Source organism: Megalobrama amblycephala, linkage group LG5, assembly GCF_018812025.1.
Source record: "Megalobrama amblycephala isolate DHTTF-2021 linkage group LG5, ASM1881202v1, whole genome shotgun sequence".
In the NCBI taxonomy this organism is placed as follows: Eukaryota; Metazoa; Chordata; class Actinopteri; order Cypriniformes; family Xenocyprididae; genus Megalobrama; species Megalobrama amblycephala.
This window is the reverse complement of record NC_063048.1, coordinates 11635722-11658656: the sequence shown is the minus strand read 5'-3', so window position 1 is coordinate 11658656 and position 22935 is coordinate 11635722. Positions and strand designations below refer to the sequence as shown.

Genomic DNA, 22935 nt, shown 5'->3' with positions numbered 1-22935 from the left:
TTATTTTAAAGGAATAGTTCACCCAAAAATGAAAATTGTCATAATTCAGTCACCACTTTGTCATTCCAACCCTGTACATGTCTTCCATTCAGCAAAAATAGATGATCTGAAAAGGAGAAATATTCTACTTTTTTGTTGGTTAAAATGATTAAAAATAGGTTTTCGTTAACTGAAATGAAAGAAAACACAAATATTATATGACAAACTTAAATTAAAAAACTTGAAGTACTAAAATTTAACACAGCTAAAACTGAAATCACTAAACAAAATAAAATTAAAACTAAAAATAGTATTAATAAATACTATAATATTATAAAAGTAATACTAAAATATCACTACTGCTTAAAGGATTAGTTCACTTTCAAATAAAATTTTGCTGATAATTTACTCACCCCCTTGTCATCCAAGATGTTCATGTCTTTTTTTCTTAATGTGCAAGACGATCATCTGTTTATATAAAGCATATACAGTTATTTTTTTCGTAAATGACCGATCGTTTCGCTAGATAAGACCCTTATTCATCATCTGGGATCATTTAAAGCCTTTTGAAGCTGCACTGAAACTGTAATTTGGACCTTCAACCGTTTGGAGACCATTGAAGTCCACTATAAGGAGAATAATCCTGGAATGTTTTAATCAAAAACCTTCATTTATTTTCGACTGAAAAAAAGAAAGACATGGACATCTTGGATGACATGGGGGTGAGTAAATTATCAGGAAAATTTAATTTGAAAGTGGACGAATCCTTTAAGCTTTCAAATTATACATGCTGAATATGGCTCAGGTTGGACTCCATGACATCTAGTTACAAGAAATGCAAGAAATTAAAGCTTTAGCACTAAATTAGCATAAATGTTAATCTCATAAAGGTATTGGAAAGCATCAGAAGGAATATAATTTGGACTGCTTTAATAACTTTTAATAATAATAATAATAATGACTGCTTTTTTCCTCCTTTTAAAGCTCGACATTTTTTGTTGAATGTAAAAGAGCAGATTTCACATCTCATTTTGTTTCACAGAAGAATTAAAATGACATCATAGTTCACTCAAATTTCAAATGCGTGAATTTTATTACTCCCTACAATCTTGAGTATGTTTTTGAGACTGAATTTTGAATTACAATTATGCAGATACTTGAATGATGCAGCTTGAGTTCTGCACACAAAATGAGCTTCATTCAAATTGCTTTTGCTTGGAGAAGAAGTCTTTTTCTGGTTCTTTTACTAAAGAGACATTCTTTATAACGTTCATTCTATTTTATATCCACAGCTCAAACTCTGTGAAGCAGCGTCCAGATCTTTTCTACCTGCAGCCCGAGGCCTCGTGCCACCCCAGCAGCCCTGTGTGGTACTCAGCCCAGCCATTGGACAGCACCATGATGGAGAGCATGCTCACACGTATCCTAGCTATACGGGACATTCATCTGGACTCTAAGCATCAGCAAAAGTACCTGGACTCGTCAGATGAAGAGAGCTCTTAATTAGAGCATACAAACTTTGAGACCTTGCTTTGAAAATGAACTAAAAAAAAACCATCATGAGACATTTAATGTCATCTACGTATTACTTTTATTCAGACGGGAATGGGATGAAAACAGAAATGAAATTGTGCACAAGCTCAACAGACATTCCTTAAGTCATCTATTCTATCATGAATGTTAGACGGTTACAATGAAATTTGGAGGGAATTGTTTGGTTTTAGTCACAGTAGATATTGTTTCTCAGTATTTAGTATTATTTAGTGAAAGCTTTTTAAGTTTAAACATTCATCATGTCATTGTTGGTAACCTTTGAAAATATATATGAATTCTCAGATGAATGACTGGCTTACTTCTGGTAAGATTTGTTGGCATTGATCTTAACATGTTTTCGGGACATTTGCTACTTTGTACACGTATTGACATGTAAAGGAACATTCATAGTGAAAAATGTTTCACAGCCACAAAGCAACCAGAAGTCATTTTGTTTCCCTTGAGAACTGGTGAATTGAGCAACTATTGGCGATGCTACAGATTTATGTAACAGTAAAGCTATAAATCTCATACTGAGAGCATTTTAATGGACAGAAATTTGTATATTCCCATGTGTGCAAGATGCAAAAAAGTGCATCTGCGCATCTGCTGAAAATAATTTTCTCTAGACTACAGACACAGGTACAGACGACCTCAATGCTAATTATGATTTCAGTGGGTCTTCAAGAAATAGATATTTTAGATGTCTTGCTTCTAGAAAAGATGTTAACGCAACATTTGAGAGCGATGCATTCATGGAGTCAAAGTGTCATGTCTCAGTCAATAGAGGGCAGTCCTGCTTTGTTAGTTCAAGTGACAGGACCTTGACAGAGCAACAATGGGGAATCAAATAAGAAATGTTTAGCCACATGATTATGCTGATATTTGCACAGATAGATTCAGCGCCAGCCTACGATGTAAAGCCAATTGTCATTCGCTACCATGGTAACAGAGACAAGAGCTGTTGCATGTGCTTCACACTGGATTCTGAATGTGCTGCTGCTTTTGAGAATCATGCAACGCAGATACGAAAAGCACTTAAATACGTGCATCAGCCTTCAGTAATGGAATTATTCTCTAACTTAACCAGCACGTCCCACGTCGGGACCTTTAATTTAGCCTGCACTGACTTTTAGCATTGCCAGGCTAATGTAAGGGGAACAATATACAAGTGAAGCAGCTGAACTATTGTATCTACAGTTGTAAAGGGGAAATGCTGTTTGTGTGATCACTACATCTCCTACCAATTGTTTTTTTGGGTATGACGGACAGAAAGATGTATCTCAGGGACAGATCACGTTTATATTGCCTGTTCAAAAAGAGTGTGTGGGCGTGCTCCGGGCAGATGAGGTGTGATTCGAGAGGGTTCGAGAATGAGAGGAGAGTGTGTGGGAGAGAGAAGTACAACAAAGACAGACAATCTGGCAGTGCATGACTGGATTGCCATTTGAAAAATTCAAAAAACAATGTCAAACTTTGCTTTTTTAAAACCCATGCTATTGGCGTAATGTGCTAAATGTTTAATTTAGATGAGGTTTTTATTTACACACAGATAAGACAAGGATATTGGCAAATGAAGATAACGTCTGATGAAAATCTAAGCCATCTTATTAGAGGTCAAAACAAATTGAGATAAAAGTGACTGAAAGGAAATGAAATGAGTGAAGCAAAAAAAAGTCCTAAGCTCCTGATAAGTGCTAAAGCCCTGAAGCTGCCTCAAAACTCAGGGGAGGGAGCTGAGAGAGTGATAGTGAGGCAGTAAGAGAGAGGAGGGAGAGAGAGAGAGAGCTGCCGTTGGTGTTGATATAAGAGGCTATTTATCAAACCAACTGTGTTTCTGTGTGACGAAGGACAAGACTCTGAGAGCTGCGAGATAATGCTGGAATACAGACTGGATTCCTGGACACTTTTCACACCTGGACCACCGGCGCACAAGGGACTTGGACAGTCCATCTGTCATCCTGCGATGCTATGATTGTTAGTTACGTCAGTGATTAACAACATGAAGAGAGGCATTGGAAAGAGACCATGGAGAAGTGTTATGTCACATTTGAATGAGGAAAAGAAGTGAGTTTTTGCTCTAAAACTGTGCATTTTTGAAGTGTAAAGATGCTGCCTCAGGAGATTTGGAGCTCTAAATTTGGAACCGAACTGCTTATATCTAACTAAACCAAGGGGATAGACAGACACAGCTTCGTTGTAAGTTTACAAACGAAAAGCTACTATGTTTACATGGATATGTAGAGCGTACTGACTCACAAAGTTGCTTCCTTCCCATTCGATGTTGCTATCAAGCTATACATTCAAGGGAATGGCATGTTAAAGGCATGTTTTATTTTTTTTAATCTTTATTTCCAGTGGAGGTACTGAAGCCATTTCACCAGAAGACCAGTAAGTTTTTTTCAGTTTTTTCTGCCTCCAGTAACTGCTGAGAAGATCTGGTACATATGCACTGGCAGTGTCACATGATAGACTTCTGGAGGATTGTACTGGGGGTTGTGTAGAAGGCCATCGTCAAGAAGTGACACAATGGGAAAGCCATTAAGTCGTCCTGGCTGCTTACGGCAGAGCCCTTGTTGTTCGAAAAAAGGTGATGACAGGGAGGGCTACAATGAAGATGGGTACATACCTCAACGCTCCATTTATGACACAATGTGCATCAATGAACAGATCGACCATGGTTCGGCACACAGCACTCTGGGTTCGAGAAGGGGCAGAGAAACTGACTTCTCCAGTAATGGTTCCCTGGGAGCAGGTGGAGACATGTTTGACACAAGGTCTTCTGTGCTAGTCAGCAGTGGCAGAAAACTGGACGAAAGGTTCATATTTGATTCTCTGAAACTAGCAAATGATGAACTAAGCAAGTCACCAAGAGGGTTTGTAAGGTCGGCATCCCCCAGTGTATCCTGCAGTTCAGCTCCAAGCGGATCTATGAACAAACGGCATCATCACCAGGATAGTGGAAAGAAGGACAACCTCTGCCGTCACTCCTGGAAGGTTCTTTCTCCTCCAAAGTTCCAAGAAACATTTGAAATCTCTCCAGGAGAAAAGACCTACTTAAACCCAGGAGTTGCCTTCTTTCCAAACAGCATCACCTCCCCACAGATTTCACCCTTCTCTGGATCCCCTTTCTCCACTGGTACGCATACACCTTCTGTGTTCTTCTCTCCCTCTCCCTTGCCCTACCATCAGCAGTTCAACAGGCAGTCTTTACCTGCCCAACCATCTTCATCAAGACCACCTCTGTCAGAATTATCAGTCAGTGCCCTAATGTGTGGCCAAGAGGAACAAGACAAACTTGAGATTGGCCAAGGTATAAGGAATGATGGGTGTATGGCAAAAGATACTTTGTTTCTGACTTTTAAACCCCAGAATACCGAGCCTGAGAAAGAACTGCTGCCAGCCACCCCAGAACCTGAAACAGACACTACACCCCTTCTGCGCTCCCAAACGTCAAAAAGACCTGCGGTCTCCCCCACTCCGATGGAGTCCACCTGGCCACGCCGACTGATTGGAAGGAGGAGAACGGTAAGACAAGGTGGTGCTGTTCACAACCTCCCAATTCTTCCCCCATTACCCTCTCTGCTAATGCGAAGTGTCTCAGATAAAAAGACCATTCCCCGTCTTTCACCGTTCCCCGAGCACCAGGGAAATGTGGATGGACAGCTTGGCAAGTCTACATTGACAAGAGATTTGAAGGATTGCTCACTTCAAGAATGGAAGATCTTGCGAGAGCAAGAAGAACGTAAAGCTGAAGCATCCAAAAATGAGAGTGTGATTGAGGAAGCTTTAGAAGAAGAGAGTAAAATGGTGCTGATACAGGAGAGCACTGAGCCAGGCATTGATGAAAATATCACTCCTGAATGTGAGGAAGAAAACTGGGAGGCTGTGTTGGAGATGGTTAATTCACTTTGGGATGAGACATGGAATGAAGATTTGCAAAATGTTGGCTCTCTAAGGCGCTGGCCTCTTTTACATCCTCCATCGGGGTTTGGTGGCTCACAAGCTCCATCAGGTACAAGCTCAGAACTGGGTGCTGAAGATATGTTGGAGATTGAGAAAATGAACCGAGAGGTTTTGGAAAGCCAAGATGATGACGAACCAGTATTTCAGTACAATTTACAAAGATGTGAAGGTAAAAGTAATATTATTGTTACTCAGCCAGGGAGCCATAAACTTGCTCATGCAAAGATCCCAACCAGTTTAGATCTTGCCACCATTGACGCCCAAATGGGTAACAAATATGACAATAGTGAATCGCCAGATTCTCACCTGACACTAGACTCGGATTCAAGTGGCGTCTACATGTCAAACCCCAGTCAAACGAGTAGAGAGGACATCACTTCTGATAATGACAGACCTATGTCAGATCTTGGAAGTATTACATCACTTATTCAAGGGGAAGACAATGTCGGAAATATTGGGGCATACTCTTCAATTCCAAAAGCAAACAAATTGGCATCTTTCAACAAAAAAAATCCCTCTGGACTGAGAGCTAATAGCGTAGAGCTAGGCAGGCAAGCATTTTGTAAAGAGATCACAACCAAAGCTACAGAAATACAAGCACGCTTGAAACCTGTTAACAAAGGATCTCTATCCCAAGAGATTCATAACACTGTGAACACAACAAAGACTGATGTACCTTTACCACTTTCCCCATCCAAACATGAGGCTAAAGAAACTTTATTAGTCAAGAGCGACACTGATCCATTTGTTGCCACAGACAGTTTTGTCTACCTGGCAGTATCAGTGCTGCCCCCACCCCAGGAAAGTGTGACCAAACCTGCACTGGAGGAGCCATTGCCTCCTACTCCCTTTGCCAAACCTTGCCGTTACCCTGATGAATGTGACTTCCTCTCTACAGATAGTTTTGTTTACCTGGCTGCTCCTGACTGCCACCTGCTGGTTACAGAGGGACATTCAGTATATGGTGACTCAAAAGATTCTGAATCAGAGGACAGCGGTTCTAAGGCAGACTTTGTTCTGGCCTCTGCGGTGGGAGGAGATAGCGATTGGGACTCAGATCTGACTGATTCTGAAACCGAGCCAAACTCTTCCAAGCCTGCGTGGGACTACTGGGAGGAGCTAGAGCAGGGGGTGCTGCAGGAGCTGTTCGGCGAGGACCAATCGGATGCAGACAAACTGCTCTATGGCAACCAAGCTCAGCAGATTTCCTGCCAGCGTGGGGAGTTGGCTGCTATTGTTGTACAGGAGCTGGAAGAGGTGTCCTCACAGTATACACAGGGGGCAGAAGCACACACTGAGGTGAAGTCTGTATCCTAACTCTTATTACTGCACTGGCAAACCTATTGTGTTAGAGCCCATTTAATAATTCTAATGCTAAACATCATAAACAGGAATTTTAATTTTGGTTTTTCACTCTTTCTCATTATTTAATGATGTATATATTATTTCAAAGTTGTGACTCCAACATCTACCAGTATTCACAATAAAATCTGGATGTGTTCTTGATAGCAATTTTGTTGAAGCACAGTTTAAGTCTCTCTTTTAAGCTGCATTTCTGTTTTAAAGTTTATGTCATGGTGGACAGCTTTATGGGTTTATTGAGTTGTTATTGATTTCAATGTTATGTTAACCAGTAAGTATTTGTTACCTGATAGGTTTGGCTATTAATAGGTGATCGTGGATGCAATATGACTATCAGAGATCAAGCATAGGAGCTTCAAATCTATTGCACATTAATGTTACGTCAATAATAGATACACTATATGCTGTGTGCTCTGTATAACAATAATTAATGTTTTATGTTACTGGGATCATTTTTAAAAACTGACTGTGAAAGTCCTGAATGGCAAATAGGCTGATGTAGAAATTTTGACCTCATCAATAAAGGAGCACAGTTTATAGCACAAATAATGCTTAATATGCAGTAAAATGTGTGTACTTAGCTCAGTTTATAAAGTTTAAATTCAGCAGGGAGAGTTGTTTCACCTTTTAACTCATTGCAAAGGAAATGCATTCTGCCTGGGTTGTCAATAAATGAAATGTGAAGGATCTAAGTCTTCATTTCTTCACTTAATTTCTTTTTATTCTTAGCTGTTTATGTAGCATGCTGTTGGATAGCCTTCTTAGGCCACCACCCTCCAGCCTCCTTTCCATTGCACCATCTGTCTCATGGCCTATATATATATATGATTTCTCATGTGAATTATTTGGGATCAGAGTGAAGGAGCCTAAAATTCTGGTGATGTTGTAGAGGCCAAATGTGCTATTTTTAGTTAAATTAATTAGTTCAATGTGAATGAGGCCAAACTGAATGCATTGTGTGCCAAGATAATGCATAAGTGGGTCGTGTGCATGGGATTTTGCTGCCACCCATCGTTGTTCCTCAGTAACCTACATTACACTCGTTGTGTTCCATCTTTTATGCATAGTATGCATCAACAATGTCACAGTTGTTTCTGGGTCCAACCTAAATCTTTTGGCTTTGACAGAATATCCTGCAGCAACACATGACATGCATTCCCAGCACCTTGATATCTCTATCATGTGTTTCTATGAAAGACATAAAATGGTTTTAAGACCTTTTAGCAAGGTTAGGCAAAATCATAATTTAAGAACAGTCTCTCTTTCAGTTCAGGTCAGAGTTAGGCAGAATGTGGAATGGTTTCATATTATTCTTAGACTTACTATTTCTGCCTGTATCTTTTATATGGCAGGAAAAGTATGCTAATAGTATGCTACTATGCTATATAGCCATAATATTTTAATTAAATTGTCCCCACAGGATGTAGAATTGGAATGACGCAAAGAGGAAATCAACAGTTACACAACAACAAAATGGGCAAGAACAGAAAAGTAGGTGTAAGCTGCTTGAAAACTTGTATAAGCCGCTTCATGTTGTTTGATTTCATTTTGAAGATTTGGGCCTTACAACTGAAAAGCATTCTCGGACATAAAAGTGTTCTTTCACTGTGGTCACTGGACCAAATTATATATTTTTTTATATAATGTATGTTATATATTAAATAATTTATTTACTACCATTCAAAGATTTGGAGTCGGTAAGAATGTTTTGAATGTTGAATGTTTTTTGGTGAGCATAATTAGTCTCTTATACACACCACAGCTGCATTTATTAGATAAAAAATACAGTAAAACATATTGTGAAATATTATTACAATTTAAAATAGCTGTTTTCTATTTTAACACATTTTTAAATGTAATTTACTGACAAAGCTGAATTTTCAGCAGCAATTACTCTAGTATATATATATATATATATATATATATATATATATATACAGTACAGTCCAAAAGTTTGGAACCACTAAGATTTTTAATGTTTTTAAAAGAAGTTTCGTCTGCTCACCAAGGCTACATTTATTTAATTTAAAATACAGTAAAAAACAGTAATATTGTGAAATATAATTACAATTTAAAATAACTGTGTACTATTTAAATATATTTGACAAAGTAATTTATTCCTGTGATGCAAAGCTGAATTTTCAGCATCGTTACTCCAGTCTTCAGTGTCACATGATCATTCTAATATGCTGATTTGCTGCTCAAGAAACATTTATGATTATTTTCAATGTTGAAAACAGTTGTGTACTTTTTTTTTTTTCAGGATTTCTTGATGAATAGAAAGTTCAAAAGAACAGCATTTATCTGAAATACAAAGCTTCTGTAACATTATACACTACCGTTCAAAAGTTTGGGGTCAGTAAGAATTTTTATTTTTATTTTTTTGAAAAGAAATTAAAGAAATGAATACTTTTATTCAGCAAGGATGCATTAAATCAATCAAAAGCAGTAAAGACATTTATAATGTTACAAAAGATTAGATTTCAGATAAACACTGTTCTTTTGAACTTTCTATTCATCAAATAATCCTGAAAAAAAAATATTGTACACAAATATTTTGTACAATTGTACACATTAAATGTTTCTTGAGCAGCAGATCAGCATATTAGAATGATTTCTGAAGGATCATGTGACACTGGAGACTGGAGTAATGATGCTGAAAATTCAGCTTTGCCATCACAGGAATAAATTACTTTGTGAAATATATTCAAATAGAAAACAGTTATTTTAAATTGTAATAATATTTCACAATATTACTGTTTTTACTGTATTTTTAATTAAATAAATGTAGCCTTGGTGAGCAGACGAAACTTCTTTTAAAAACATTAAAAATCTTAGTGGTTCCAAACTTTTGGACTGTACTGTATATATATATATATATATATATATATATATATATATATATATATATATATATATATATATATATATAGTTAAGTCACGAAACTCTTCCGAGCAGTTAAAAAGCCATTGGTTCACTTTGTTCTATCTACATAACCTATTTATTCCTGACTTCGAATCGGATCAGTTCATTGCAGTGCGCCATGGGATTTTGCTTGCCCTCCACCTTCCCCAGCACCACCTGCCTAGATCTGCTCGGGGGGTTGTCCCTATGTTTCCTTGCAGCAGCCTTAATTCAGTTCACTGTTTTCATGTGCATTTTAGATGTATCCTCACTCATCCAGCATCAGCGTAGCAGATCAAGTCCACCAAGGCCAAGCCTATTCTATGTTTATTAATAAATGCTGGTTGCATATATAATTGTAATCATTTATTAATAATTATTAATATCTGGAAATATCTGAAATGAAGATGGTCATAAATGATCAAAAATTACAATAACAGCAGTTATGTGACCATTGACATTTACTCTAATTTAATATTATTTCCTTACATTAAAGTTACAACTCCGAATCTAAAACATCATTATTTGCAGTGGAGAAGGAATATAGCTGAATGTGTATGAGTCTATGGTGGTATTTCTAAAAGTGTGTGTGTGCTGGTTTGCGCTTTTGAGTGGGATGGATTGTTTGCTGTGTGCATTTGAGCCGAAGCCAGGGCACATGTGTAGGAGGAGCAGCACAGAGTGAGTGAATCATACATTAGGACATTTGCTGTATTCTTTCTGGTCAATGTATTGAAGACTGAAAGACTATCTGCAGGTTAGCAACATACCAACGCCAAGGAATTGTTCAGGTCAGATAAAATGCTTAGGATGAAAGAATCACATGTCGTTCTCACATTATCATTGAAACACATTAAAATAAATATATATACGAAATCTTTTTAGGAATTTTTTTTGCCCTTGGTATGCAGTGATATATTTGTGTGTGGTGTGTGAGTCTGAGATAGAAAAGGTAGGAGGGATGTAATCATTGGTTGCTGAAGGCAAAAGATCAAGAGGTGCTTCTTATGTAACATGTAAATGAAAGTGCACTGGGTGCTAAAAGATTTTATTTTAAATGCATTCTAGGTACAAAAGCAGTGTATGCGGACTTAAATTTGGACAGAAAAGACTCAGAAAGCGTTAAAAGCGAATTATATGGAGAGTTTGAAATGTTAAGAGATTTGACATGACATATTTGGCCTTAATGCCAAAAGTCATTTTAAAGGAATAGTTATCCCAAAAATGTAATTCTTAATACGACTTTCTTGATTCTGTGGAACACAAAAGGAGGAGTGGTAACACTTAAAGGGTAAGTTCACCCAAAAATGAAAATGAAAATTCTGTCATTAATTACTCACCCTCATGTTGTTCCACTCGTAAAACCTTCGTTAATCTTCAGAACACAAATTAAGATATTTTTGATAAAAAACATGAAGCAGTGTTTCTTGTCGCTTTATAATATTAAGGTTGAACCACTGTGTTCACATGAACTGTTTTAAATATGTTATAGTAGCTTTCTGGGCATTGAAAAGGGAAATTACTGTCAATGCAGGCCTCACTGAGCCATCGGATTTCATCAAAAATATCTTCATTTGTGTTCCGAAGATGAACAAAGGTCTTACGGGTGTGGAACGATATGAGGATAAGTAATTCATGACAGAATTTTCATTTTTGGGTGAACTAACCCTTTAACAATAAGGTTTTATTTGTTAACATTAGTTAACTACTTTAACAATAACTAAGAATGAACAATACTTCTACAGCATTTATTAATCTTAATGTTAATTTCAGCATTTACTAATACATTATTAAAATCAAATGTTGTATTTATTGTGCACTGTGAACTGACAAGAACAAACAATGAACAGCTGGATTTGTTTTAACTAATATTAACAAAGATTAATTAATACAGTAACAAATGTATTGCTCATTGTTAGTTCATGTTAATTAATATATTAACTAATGTTAAAGGGTTAGTTCACCCAAAAATGAAAATAATGTCATTTATTACTCACCCTCATGACGTTCCACACCCCTAAGACCTTCGTTAATCTTCAGAACGCAAATTGAGATATTTTTGTTGAAATCCGATGGGTCAATATTAATATTATAAAGCGACGAGAATATTTTTGGTGCGCCAAAAAAACAAAATAACGACTTATTTAGTGATGGCCGATTTCAAAACACTGCTTCAGGAAGATTCGGAGAGTTATGAATCAGTGTATCTTATCAAGATTCGAATCGTGTGTCAAACCGCCGAACTGCTGAAATCATGTGATTTTGGCGCTCCGAACAGCTGATTCGACACACTGATTCATTTGTGCTCCGATGCTTCCTGAAGCAGTGTTTTGAAATCGGCTATCACTAAATAAGTCGTTATTTTGTTTTTTTGGCACACCAAAAATATTCTCGTCGCTTTATAATATTAATATTGAACCACTGTACTCACATGAACCGATTTAAATATGTTTTTAGTACATTAATGGATCTTGAGAGAGGAAATGTCATTGCTGGCTATGAAGGCCTCATGGAGCCATCGGATTTCAACAAAAATATCTTAATTTGTGTTCCGAAGATTAACGAAGGTCTTACGGGTGTGGAACGACATGAGGGTGAGTAATAAATGACAGAATTTTCATTTTTGGGTGAACTAACAAATGAGACTTATTGTAAAGGTTTACTGGAGGAGTTAATATTAGAGCTGCTTTTTCCAATCAATAAAAGGGGAAGTCAACCTAAAAAAAAAAAGAAAAGAAAAGAAAGGCATAATAACAGTGGTTTTCACGACTCAGTCAGTCTGCTCCAAGTCTTCTGAAGGCATATAATGGATTTGTGTGAAGAAAAGAAAGGCACCATTCAATTTCTCAGTAACAAATTCTTCTATAAATATATCCTTTTGTGTTCCATGGAAAAAGAGAGTCATGCAAGTTTCGAAACTCATACAGGTGAGTACATGATGACAGATTTCTTACTTTTGGGTAACATTTCCTTTTAATATAACGATAACCTTTCCCATCCTGTCAATTCCAGAAAACCAATGAAAGCAAGGCAACATAAATGAGATTTTATTGATATCGTATGCACTGAATACACACAGAAAACTTTAAAATGCATGGTGTACTTCTGAAAAAAAAAAAATGCAAATGAGGCTGCGCTTGATACCATATTTGCATAGAGCAAGCTGACATTGATCTCACCATATAGTCAAGCTAACCTCACCCAGCTTTTTCCTGCATTGTGCTTTTAAAGTTCATTCTAAAGTGCATTTACTGTAAATTCCAACAAAAATACAAACATTTTTATAAATACATCAAATATGCGGTGAAAATCTTAGAGATGATAATAAAAACATTTTATAAAAAATATTTCTACCACTGTTTAAAATAAGCATGATGTCTAAAATGCCTTTTTCATTTATCAATATTATTTTCAATATGATCTATCTATCTATCTATCTATCTATCTATCTATCTATCTATCTATCTATCTATGTATATTCGTTTGGGGCTTTTTTATATCCTGTTTTGCAACATACCGCTGTCATCAGAGAGCAGTCTTGTCCATTTTGGTGTCCTTTAATTTTTGTGAACCCAAGTTTTGGCTGCTGGAGAGAGTGGGATCAGGTCTTTTAGATCGTTGCGGTGGTGATTGTGGCATCATACAGTATTTCAGTATACGCTTTCCAATGAGATAAATCATTTCGCAGATACACATGAAGATGCAGAGAGCAGCGGAGGCCACCATGAAGATCATGAAGATTTTCTTCTCTGTAGGGCGCGAGATGAAACAATCCACCGTATTGGGACAAGGGTCCAGCGAGCACTTGATAAGGCGGGGGAGGTCATAGCCTTTATACATGTGATGAAGAATATAGAGAAAGGCAGCATCAAACACCGCTTTAAAGATCAAGCTAAAAAGGTAGGTCCACCAAAGACCACCGCGCTTTTTTCCAGGGTTGGCGTATAAATGGTTGCCCTCATGGACAGCAGTGTACTTCTTGTCTTTTTCCTCTCTGTATTTGACGTGGGCTACAACCATGAGTGACGGACATGTGACGAAGATGAGCTGTAAGGCCCACAGACGGATGTGAGAGATGGGGAAGGTGCTGTCGTAGCAGACGTTGGCGCAGCCGGGCTGCCTGGTGTTGCACACGAAGTCTTTGCTCTCATCGCCCCAAACGCGCTGAGCTGCCACCACAAACACCAGAACACGGAACACAAACACCACGGACAGCCACACTCGACCAAAAACTGTTGAATATTTATTGACCCCGCTAAGAAGGGACTCAAGTCCTGACCAGTTCATCCCTGATCACAAACCTGCAATAAACACAGTTATATGTGATGAAATCATGAAACTCAAAAGAGACACTTTTGCATAATATAGGCCATTTTAGTTTGGGTCAGTGAATCTCTTGACAACTGGTGTCAGGAAAGTATGGTCTAAATTTAACCAAAAACTTAATGGCTTTTTTGTCATTTTTTTGTGTTGCTGATTATCTTTTTAATTAGCCAGCGGAGATTTGGTCTTCGATTAATATTTAAACTCCAAAAGGGATTTAGTCACACATAACAGTTCAGATTGTTTCTAAAAATCTTATCAGAAAGTTTGCAGAAACTGATTCTGTTCCAAGCACTTTAAATGGAAGTTATGACAGGTAACCTTTTTTTTTTTTTTTTTAATAATAAGGGTTTTGCAATCACAAGGATGACACATTTCAGTATAACAAGCCTGCCATTGACAAGTATTTCCAAACATGTTTTCACCTGCTCATTATAAATCTTTGCTGTTTTGATTTTGCAGACGGAAATGTGGATTTGTCATCCTGCTGGATCACACCAGGCTTTGTCACAGCTAAGATGTCTCATAGTTGCTCCTACATGTTTTTAGCAGTTTTGTAATAAATTGTGCTTGTGTATATACACACACACACACACACACTTTGGTACACCTATTCAACTGACTGTTAACGCAAATATCTAATCAGCCAATCACATGACAGCAACTCAATGCATTGTGGCATGTAGACATGCTCAAGACGATCTACTGAAGTTCAAACTGAGCATCAGAATGGGGAATAAAGGTGATTTAAGTGACTTTAAACATGTCATGGTTATTGGTGCCAGACGGGCTGCTCTGATTTTTTCAGAAACTGCTGATCTACTGGGATTTTCATGCACAAACATCTCTAGGGTTTACAGAGAATGGTCTGAAAAAGTGAAAATATCCAGTAAGCGACAGTTCTGTGGGTGAAAATGCCTTGTTAATGCTAGAGGTCAGAGGATATATATATATTCTTAGGCCACCGCAGCTTTGTTGTTTAAGCAATGTTTTAATGAACATCCATATTTATTTTTCAGTCTCTTTATAACAATACAAACAGAAAATAGAGGAAACATGTACATAAAATGTAAAAAAAAAAAAAGAAAAAAAAAAATCTGAACCAAATTGTTTCTTTAAGCAAAAATCAGTATTTGGTGTGACCTCCTGTCACATGTCTCCTAGACTTCCATTTTCTCAAAGAAGAAACTCTGAGAAACTTCTCATCAGATTTTGAATGTTTTCTCGGCCTTCCAGTTCTTTTTCATTCCATTTAGGTTCAAGAGAGCCAAGTTCCTGCTCTTGCTCAAGTGTAATGGGAGGTCACTAAATATTTGCTACTTTAGCCTATAGAAGCTGTTTTTTTCTGATTTTTGTTCTGTTTTTTAATACTGCATACAAATTTACTGTATTTTCTGGTTATGTTCTAATAAAGAGACTGATAAATAATTATATATGGTCTTAATACCATTGCTAAAACAACATCTAATAATGGCTTAAGACTTTTGCACAGTGCTGTGTGTATATATATATATATATACACATATATACAGTAATATGGTTAAATATTATGACAATTTAATGCAATTTAATCATTTATAACAACTGTTTTCTATTTTGATATATTTTAAAATGTAATTTATTCTTGTGATGGCAAAGCTGGATTCAGTGTCACATGATCCTTAAGAATTAATTATAATATGCTGAATATTTTCTGGATACTTTGATGAATATATAAGTATATATAGTATGTTTGTGTATATATGAAGACTTTAGATGCAAAAACCTCTGAGTCCGTCTGACATTTTTCTTTTAAATGAGCATTTTTATCAGGCTCCTATATGTTTATGTCAGGTAATTTCACTTTAATGGCAATTAAAGGTTATTAGGCAGTTATTGAAATGCCTCATTTTCAAAAAAAAATCAAAAACATAAAAATGCTCGTTTACAAGAAACATGTCAGATGGTTTTTGCACCTATATATATATATATATATATATATAGGCTATGCACAAAATAATACAATGCATTACTAAATAATGTATCAGTTCAATTTAGCCTACTGTATATAAGCATAAATAAACGTATGTTTTCATACAGCTTCTTATAATTGCAGTGTTGATAAGGCATATATTTGTTTGGTAGCTCCTCAGTAATAAATAAGTAGGCTACTAAGTAAAGCATAAAAGAAGATCTTACCGTGTTTTACCGCAAAATGGATAGGCATTGAAACAGGAACCTCAAAAAAGCACAAAAAATGGGAAAAGGTAAAACTAAAAGCCCTAAGCAATCCTGTCCAACCTGATCTAGGGACATACCTGAATCATGTGGTGTTCACACAAGAGACACCTGTGATGATGCAGCCTCATTGCAGGGTGTGGCGGTGCTGGAGTGTGGGTGGTGCATAGTAGGTCTATTCATTAGGTATCATCTTACAGACAGGGACTGTAATGTGAGTTGACCTATATTAGTGTCCGGATACATTTGCAGGCCTTGCAGCCTTGGCACGCGCCATCACCACACCCAGCAAACAGCAAACATTATATAATACAGACAAACATACATAACATTTCCACGAAGATCATTTAAATAATATTCAATATATGAATAGTATACATTTCGAAACAGACCGCAGGAATATGTTGTCGGTCTGGCTAAGAATTGATTTTTTATTTATTTATTCATGCTCTAACTCTTTCTCACCAGGAGATGGTGACATGACCTCTTTTTAAAATCAGTGAAACTTCCAAGCTCTATGAGCAGATTTTGTATGCCTATTCTAAATATTGCATTTGAGCTATTTGAATGATATTTATGACCATTAGATTGATTATGTGTTTTTTTTTCATGTTTATCTAGCCTAATTGAAAGTATATCATTTTACCTATCGCCGGAAGCTTTTATGTGTGCTGTAATAATAATAATAATCACAAAACATGATAACAGACAACCATTAAAATGAGAACAATCAACGGGATTGGTCGATACCCATTATCGGATAAAAACTAACATCTTGAACGTTCGAGTGGGAAAGGTGCGAGATTATTGGCCACGTGACTACTGCCAGCCAATCAGCGGTCATCTGTGCTGACCGGAATTGTCGCTTGGTTACAGGAGCTCTACGGTAGAGGAGAGCTAGCCGGCTAGCAGCGTCTCTCAATCCGTTTTCTCTTTGTCACGGTATTCATATCTACCGTCAGCTCTCTGTAAGTATCTATATGAAATTGTATCTATATTATTCTGTTATATATAAACATCTAGATGAATGATAAAATATGAACTTGTGCGTGTTTTTTAAACATATACGCATTTAGCAGCTAAAACACATGCTAGCAGGACAAGAGCGAACTAATCGCGTAAAAAAACATTTCGGACTTTTTGAATAATGTTTTAACATTGTAATAACAAATGTAATTATAGTATATTTTTTATGTATAAGTATGTATTAATTATTTAGATAACAAGGCTGTTCATTGTTTTTATAATCCATATTCACACAATAATGCAGTGGGTGTTATGGGCATGGTTCTTGTAGAGATTAACAAAACAATTCTCCTTTTAATGAATGTTAATTTTGTATTAAATGGTTGTTTAATTGGTCTTCCACAAATATAGATTAACGTGTAGTCAGCAAATGTGGAAACCCAAGCACACATACTGTTTCTTTGTCTTAAAGGAATAGTTCAACTAAATAATATTTTTGTTTGTTTTTGTAATTTACTCTCCCTCATGTCGTTCCAATCCACAATATGATTTTATTTCTTCTTTGAAACACAACACAAAGGAGTGTGTTAGACAGAACGACATCCTCCGTCACCATTGACTTTCATTGTGTGGGAGAAAACCATGTAATGAAAGTGAATGATGGTCGAGGCTGTCATTCTGCTTAACATCTCCCTTTGTTTTCCACAGCAGAAAGAAAATTATATGGGTTTGGACTTTGGAGCAGTATCAAGGTTGGTAAATGACAGATTTTCCATGTTTGTGTGAACTATCCCTTTAAGAATGAGATAATGGTCAAAAATAGACATGGGCAGTGGATGAGGTGAGCGAGATGTGTGTCATAGGCATGTGTAGAGTGGCTCCAGCATCTTTGCTCCTTTATATTTACCGCTTTAAGATGGTGTGTTAATATTTGAACGCTGAAAGGTATAGTTTACCCAAAAATGAAAATTATCCCATGATTTATTCACCCTCAAGCCATCCTAGGTGTATATGACTATCTTCTTTCAGACGAACACAATCTGAGATATATTAAAGATTTCCAAGTTTTATAATGGTAGTCAAATTTTGAAGCCCAAAAAAATTAATCAATCCCACCATCATAAAAATAATCCATACAGCTCCAGGGTGTTAATAAAGGCCTTTTGAAGCGAAGCGATGCGTTCGTGTAAGAAAAATATCCATATTTAAAGCTTTAAAAATTCAAATAACTAGCTTTTGGCAAACAACTGTATGCATACTGATGGCTTGAGGGTGAGTAAATCATGGGATAATTTTCATTTTTAGGTGAACTAACCCTTTAACTTCTGTTATAAAAGCTTATCTTTTATAACGCAAGTCTGTACAGTACTTAGCTGTTTCCGTTTTCCATTCTTGACTTGTTTCTTTAAAAATTAACTCAGGCTGGAGTGAAGAAGAGTCTTGTTTAGTGCTTGTTTTATGTTGATTATCTTTTCTAGGTGCGAAGTAGAGACAGTCACGAATGGTGAAGATAGAATGCAGAGTTCTCAACTTGTTTTCTGTTCACTTATTGAAAGTAAGTGCATGATAGGAGTTTTAATTATGCAGATTACTAAACTTTTTTCATATAAACCACCGTCTTAGTATGTGGTGCAAGACCTGTATGCTTTTATGAGTTTATAATCCATCCGATGGCCAAAGTCAATATCAACTGCAGTGGAATGAGGTCTCTTTTCAGCTGTAGGCTATATCCAGTAACCCTTTGGAGTTAATGGTGACATGTTTTGATTCATTGCACTTGCTGGTTGTGATGCTTTAGGATCCACTGCCCTGGTTATTTATCGGTCACCGTCTTTTTTTCTTATTCCAGGCTGCACATTTATGGCGTTTGTCAGTGTGAGTGGAGACTTCTGCCAGGCACAGCACCTGGTCATTGTGGACAAGTGAACAGAGGGCCTGCCATATGAAGATTATACTACCTGACTGCCCGTCTTACATTCTGCACTTTCGGGGAGCATCTTTTTTTTTTGTCCAAAGTTGAAGTGTATGAATCGGTTCGAGCCAATCCAGGTACTAGAGAGCGAATCGTTTTTCCCTCTCTCTAGTGCCAACTGATCATCTCTCCTCTCCTGAATGGGGTAATTATAAATTGCGAATCAGAAGGATAGTTCCCTTCTTTAGTTTTTATTTTAAAACCGTGGGAGCGTGAAAGTGGTTTCCTTCTCCTGTTTCCCTTTTTTAGAACATTCAGAGATTTGCCTAAAAGTCAAAAAGCTTAGATATTTTGAAATCATTATTTCTACCCCTGTAGAAGATTCGGAAGTTGTTGTTTTTCTTCCCGTCAAGTACAATTAAAACTTCAGTTGAGTGTCAATATGAATCGCCCTGCTCCTGTTGAGATAACTTACGAATGCATGAGGTTTCTCATCACTCACAATCCCACCAATTCACAGCTGACCAAGTTTACAGAGGTAAGTCTCTAGATGGTTGAGGTTAATATGAATAGCAATATTAGTGACAAAGCTGAATATTTATTTTATTTGTCACCATCTATAAGGAACTGAAGAGCTTTGGAGTGCAGACGCTTGTCCGGGTTTGTGATGCAACTTATGACAAAACACCAGTGGAAAAAGAAGGCATTGAAGTTTTGGTGAGATCTGCTGTTAACCCCTATTAACATCCCTAAAGTTTCTGACAGAATTAAATGATCGTTGCAAATGTGTTTTGTATGTTTTATTTATATATCTCCACTCTTATGATTGCACAAAGTATTTCAGTGAATTAAGTTCAATGAAAATTACCCCAAGCTTTACTCACCTTCAAGCAATCCTAGGTGTATATGTATTTCTTCTTTCTGATGAACACTATCGGAGATATATTAATAAATGTCCTGACGCATCCAAGCTTTATAATGGCAGTGAACAGGACCAATGAGTATGAAGCTCAAGAAAGTGCTTCCATCCGTTATAAATGTACTCCGCACAGTTCCGGGGGTTAATAAAGGCCTTCTGAAGCGAAGCGATGCGTTTGTGTAAGAAAAATATCCATATTTAACAAGTTATAAAGTAAAATATCTAGCTTCCACCATACCACCTTCCGTATTCAACTTTGAAAAAAAGTGGACTGCGGACATTGCATCAATTACGCTTTTTTCGTATGTTGAATACGGAAGGCGTAGGACGTAGTGTAAGTGTTTTAAACTGCGAGAGGCATTGCACTTTCTTCCGAAGTTGAATACAGAAGGCCCTCTGGCAGAAGCTACATATTTTACTTTATAACCTGTTAAATATGGACACTTCACTTCAGAAGGCCTTTATTAACCCCCTGGAACCCGTGTGGAGTACGCTCTCTTCAGCTTCGTACTCTTTGGTCCTGTTTACTGCCATTATAAATCTCATATGCGTCAGGATATTTATTAATATAACTCCGATTGTGTTCATCAGAAAGAAGAAAGTCATATACATATAGGATGGCTTGAGGGTGAGTAAAGCTCAATTTTCATTTGAAAGTGAACTAATCCTTCTAAATGTTTTCCTTTAGGATTGGCCTTTTGATGATGGTTGTTCACCCCCTGACCAAATTGTTGATGACTGGTTGAATCTTCTCAAATGTAAATTCAAGGATGAACCAGGCTGTTGCGTTGCAGTACATTGTGTTGCTGGATTGGGACGGTAAGTATTTTTAGGACAAATGTTGGTTTTTTTGTTGTCTGTTGCTCAGTGATTTATTACATTTATTACAGTTCTTTTGTGCTGTAATGTTGTGAACCTCAACATTGATCTAGATCTGTTAAGGGAAATTTCTGTTTAATACAATAAAGTAACTTGACTCATGACTTATTTTAAGTAGGTTTAAATGAGAACAGCATTTTTTTGTGTTCAGAGCTCCTGTCTTGGTGGCATTAGCCTTAATCGAATGCGGGATGATGTATGAAGATGCTGTCCAGTTTATTCGACAGTGAGTCACAAACGAAGCTTCTTTTCTTTTTCTGATTTTGTTGGTCATTTTATGATGTGGATGATTATTTGTCTTTCAGGAAAAGGCGTGGGGCTTTTAACGCCAAACAACTTATGTACCTTGAAAAATACAAACCCAAGATGCGCCTGCGCTTCAAGGATGCCAATGGTCAAAACTGCTGCATTCAGTAGAGAAACATTCGTCCAAAGGAACTTTGGAAACTATTGACATTTTTATTGTTAGTGTTATGATCAATTTTTATTTGGCTATTATATTAGACTGGGATTTTGCTGTATTACAGTGCCAAGCACACAAACAGGTTACACAGCATTGGTGTTTTTTTTTTTTTTTTTTTTTTTGACCAAACAGTTTAGCCAATCATGTAAACTCACAGGCAAAGCGCAATGTTTTTCATTGTGACAAACACATTGGTGTAATGATTGACTGCAGTTGTTAGTGTTTTATGCCCTCTCTAAAACTAGGTGTCCCCAGTTGTCTGGATTGTGTAACAACATCCTGCAGTACATGAAAAATTCACTTTGTTGGTGAATTGGTTGGTGAATGTTTGTCAGCTTCTCCAAAGTTACATGGGCACAACTACTGTATCTAATGTTATAGATATTAAACATTCCAAGACATATTCACAGCACTATTGGACACTAGATTGTGGTGGTCTGTAAAATGGACAGATGAAGGAAATCCTAGTAATCCATCAACAAAACTTGTTCCTCTCTGAATGAAATGAGTCAAATTCATATAATAATAAAAAAATCAAATAATTTTATTTTGTTGTCATGTGTTTACTCTCTTCTCTTACACTAATTTGGCAATAATGAGGGTGGAAAACATGAATGTTTACATAGACAGCCATGTGATACACTTGTATGCTTGAATCGTATATATATATATATACAATAGATATAGTATACATATGGTAGCGAATTTCAATATTGATGTAGAATGTAAAGTAATTAAAATAATGCCATTGTACTATCGTGGGACGTTTAAAAATTATAATATCATGGCACTTTTTGTTAGTACATATAGCATGTATCTTGTATTATTACACGTAATCGACTGAAGTGTTTGCTCTTCTGTTCAAAAAGAAAAAGTGCTTAATGTTAAATCCAATGTTTAAAAAAAACAATATTTTTTGAAGAATTTATTTTTTAATTGATACCAAACGCAGAAAATATTCGTGTAATTTCGTATATGTGGACTTCTCTTTCGGTGGTGTTTTCTTATCTTGACCACGAGTCGGTGCAATGCAGATTCACTGGACAGACCGTAAAATGCATGATGTTTCGACGCGAATCATGAATATTACTTAATCTGCGTGACTGGACGTTTTGGGAAGTTTTACCGGTCATCGTCAGTATGGCATGTTTAATATTCATTAGCTTCACAGTAGTACAATTCGTAATTTCGTTGTCTGGTTAAGACCTATGGCAGTCCGTTTTATCATCTATTCTTTAAAATATCTTTTGTAACTTGTAACTAATTCCCACCCTTGTCCAGTTGGTGGTGAGTGCGCTCCAGTGTGGCAGAAGAGCGCGAGTTCAGTCTCCAGAATAAAATGAAAACGATGCGATTGATTACACACAGATTAAGTCCATTTTATAATAATAAAGTTATAATACTTATACTTACATAATTACGTGTCTAATCCAGTTTGTTTTATTATTTTTCTTGCTGACAATCAATTTTATGGTCAACGAATGGCTTTTCTGAGGTATAGCTAATGTTAC

At 36.6% G+C, this 22935-nt stretch overlaps 3 protein-coding genes across 12 annotated transcripts in view; 2 read left to right on the top strand and 1 right to left on the bottom strand.

The window, feature by feature from the left end:
• Positions 1-1820, top strand: part of si:ch211-266o15.1 (zinc finger MYM-type protein 4) — a 37540-nt gene extending 35720 nt beyond the window's left edge. For all 3 annotated transcript variants that reach the window (XM_048190671.1, XM_048190670.1, XM_048190672.1), the window contains one exon: positions 1272-1820. In XM_048190671.1, coding sequence (XP_048046628.1) covers positions 1272-1482 — 211 coding nt within the window. In that variant the 3' untranslated portion in view covers positions 1483-1820. The remainder of the gene's footprint in view (positions 1-1271) is intronic.
• A 10956-nt stretch (positions 1821-12776) lies between these two features.
• gjb9a (gap junction protein beta 9a) lies at positions 12777-16674 on the bottom strand. Of its 5 annotated transcripts, none has more exons than XR_007184896.1 (3): positions 16247-16402; positions 13219-14046; positions 12777-13186 (listed from the first exon to the last, which is right to left on the bottom strand). XR_007184896.1 is itself a non-coding variant. In XM_048190668.1 (3 exons), the coding sequence occupies exon 3, from the start codon at positions 14030-14032 to the stop codon at positions 13271-13273; it is 762 nt and encodes a 253-aa protein (XP_048046625.1). In that variant the 5' UTR covers positions 14033-14046; positions 16247-16286; positions 16366-16670; the 3' UTR covers positions 12777-13270. The 5 variants fall into 5 exon arrangements, 3 of the variants coding, with proteins under 3 accessions (XP_048046625.1, XP_048046626.1, XP_048046623.1); XR_007184895.1 differs by having other exon boundaries at positions 12777-13182; XM_048190668.1 differs by having other exon boundaries at positions 12777-14046; positions 16247-16286; positions 16366-16670.
• Positions 16675-17099: 425 nt separating this feature from the next.
• ptp4a2a (protein tyrosine phosphatase 4A2a) lies at positions 17100-21971 on the top strand. Of its 4 annotated transcripts, XM_048190663.1 has the most exons (9): positions 17165-17253; positions 17960-18003; positions 18730-18806; positions 19101-19368; positions 19542-19701; positions 19788-19880; positions 20771-20901; positions 21113-21187; positions 21267-21971. In XM_048190663.1, the coding sequence occupies exons 4-9, from the start codon at positions 19364-19366 to the stop codon at positions 21376-21378; spliced, it is 576 nt and encodes a 191-aa protein (XP_048046620.1). In that variant the 5' UTR covers positions 17165-17253; positions 17960-18003; positions 18730-18806; positions 19101-19363; the 3' UTR covers positions 21379-21971. The 4 variants fall into 4 exon arrangements, with proteins under 4 accessions (XP_048046622.1, XP_048046619.1, XP_048046621.1 ...); XM_048190665.1 differs by lacking the exon at positions 17960-18003 and having other exon boundaries at positions 17100-17253; positions 19577-19701; XM_048190662.1 differs by lacking the exon at positions 17960-18003 and having other exon boundaries at positions 17100-17253.
• Positions 21972-22935: the final 964 nt, after the last annotated feature.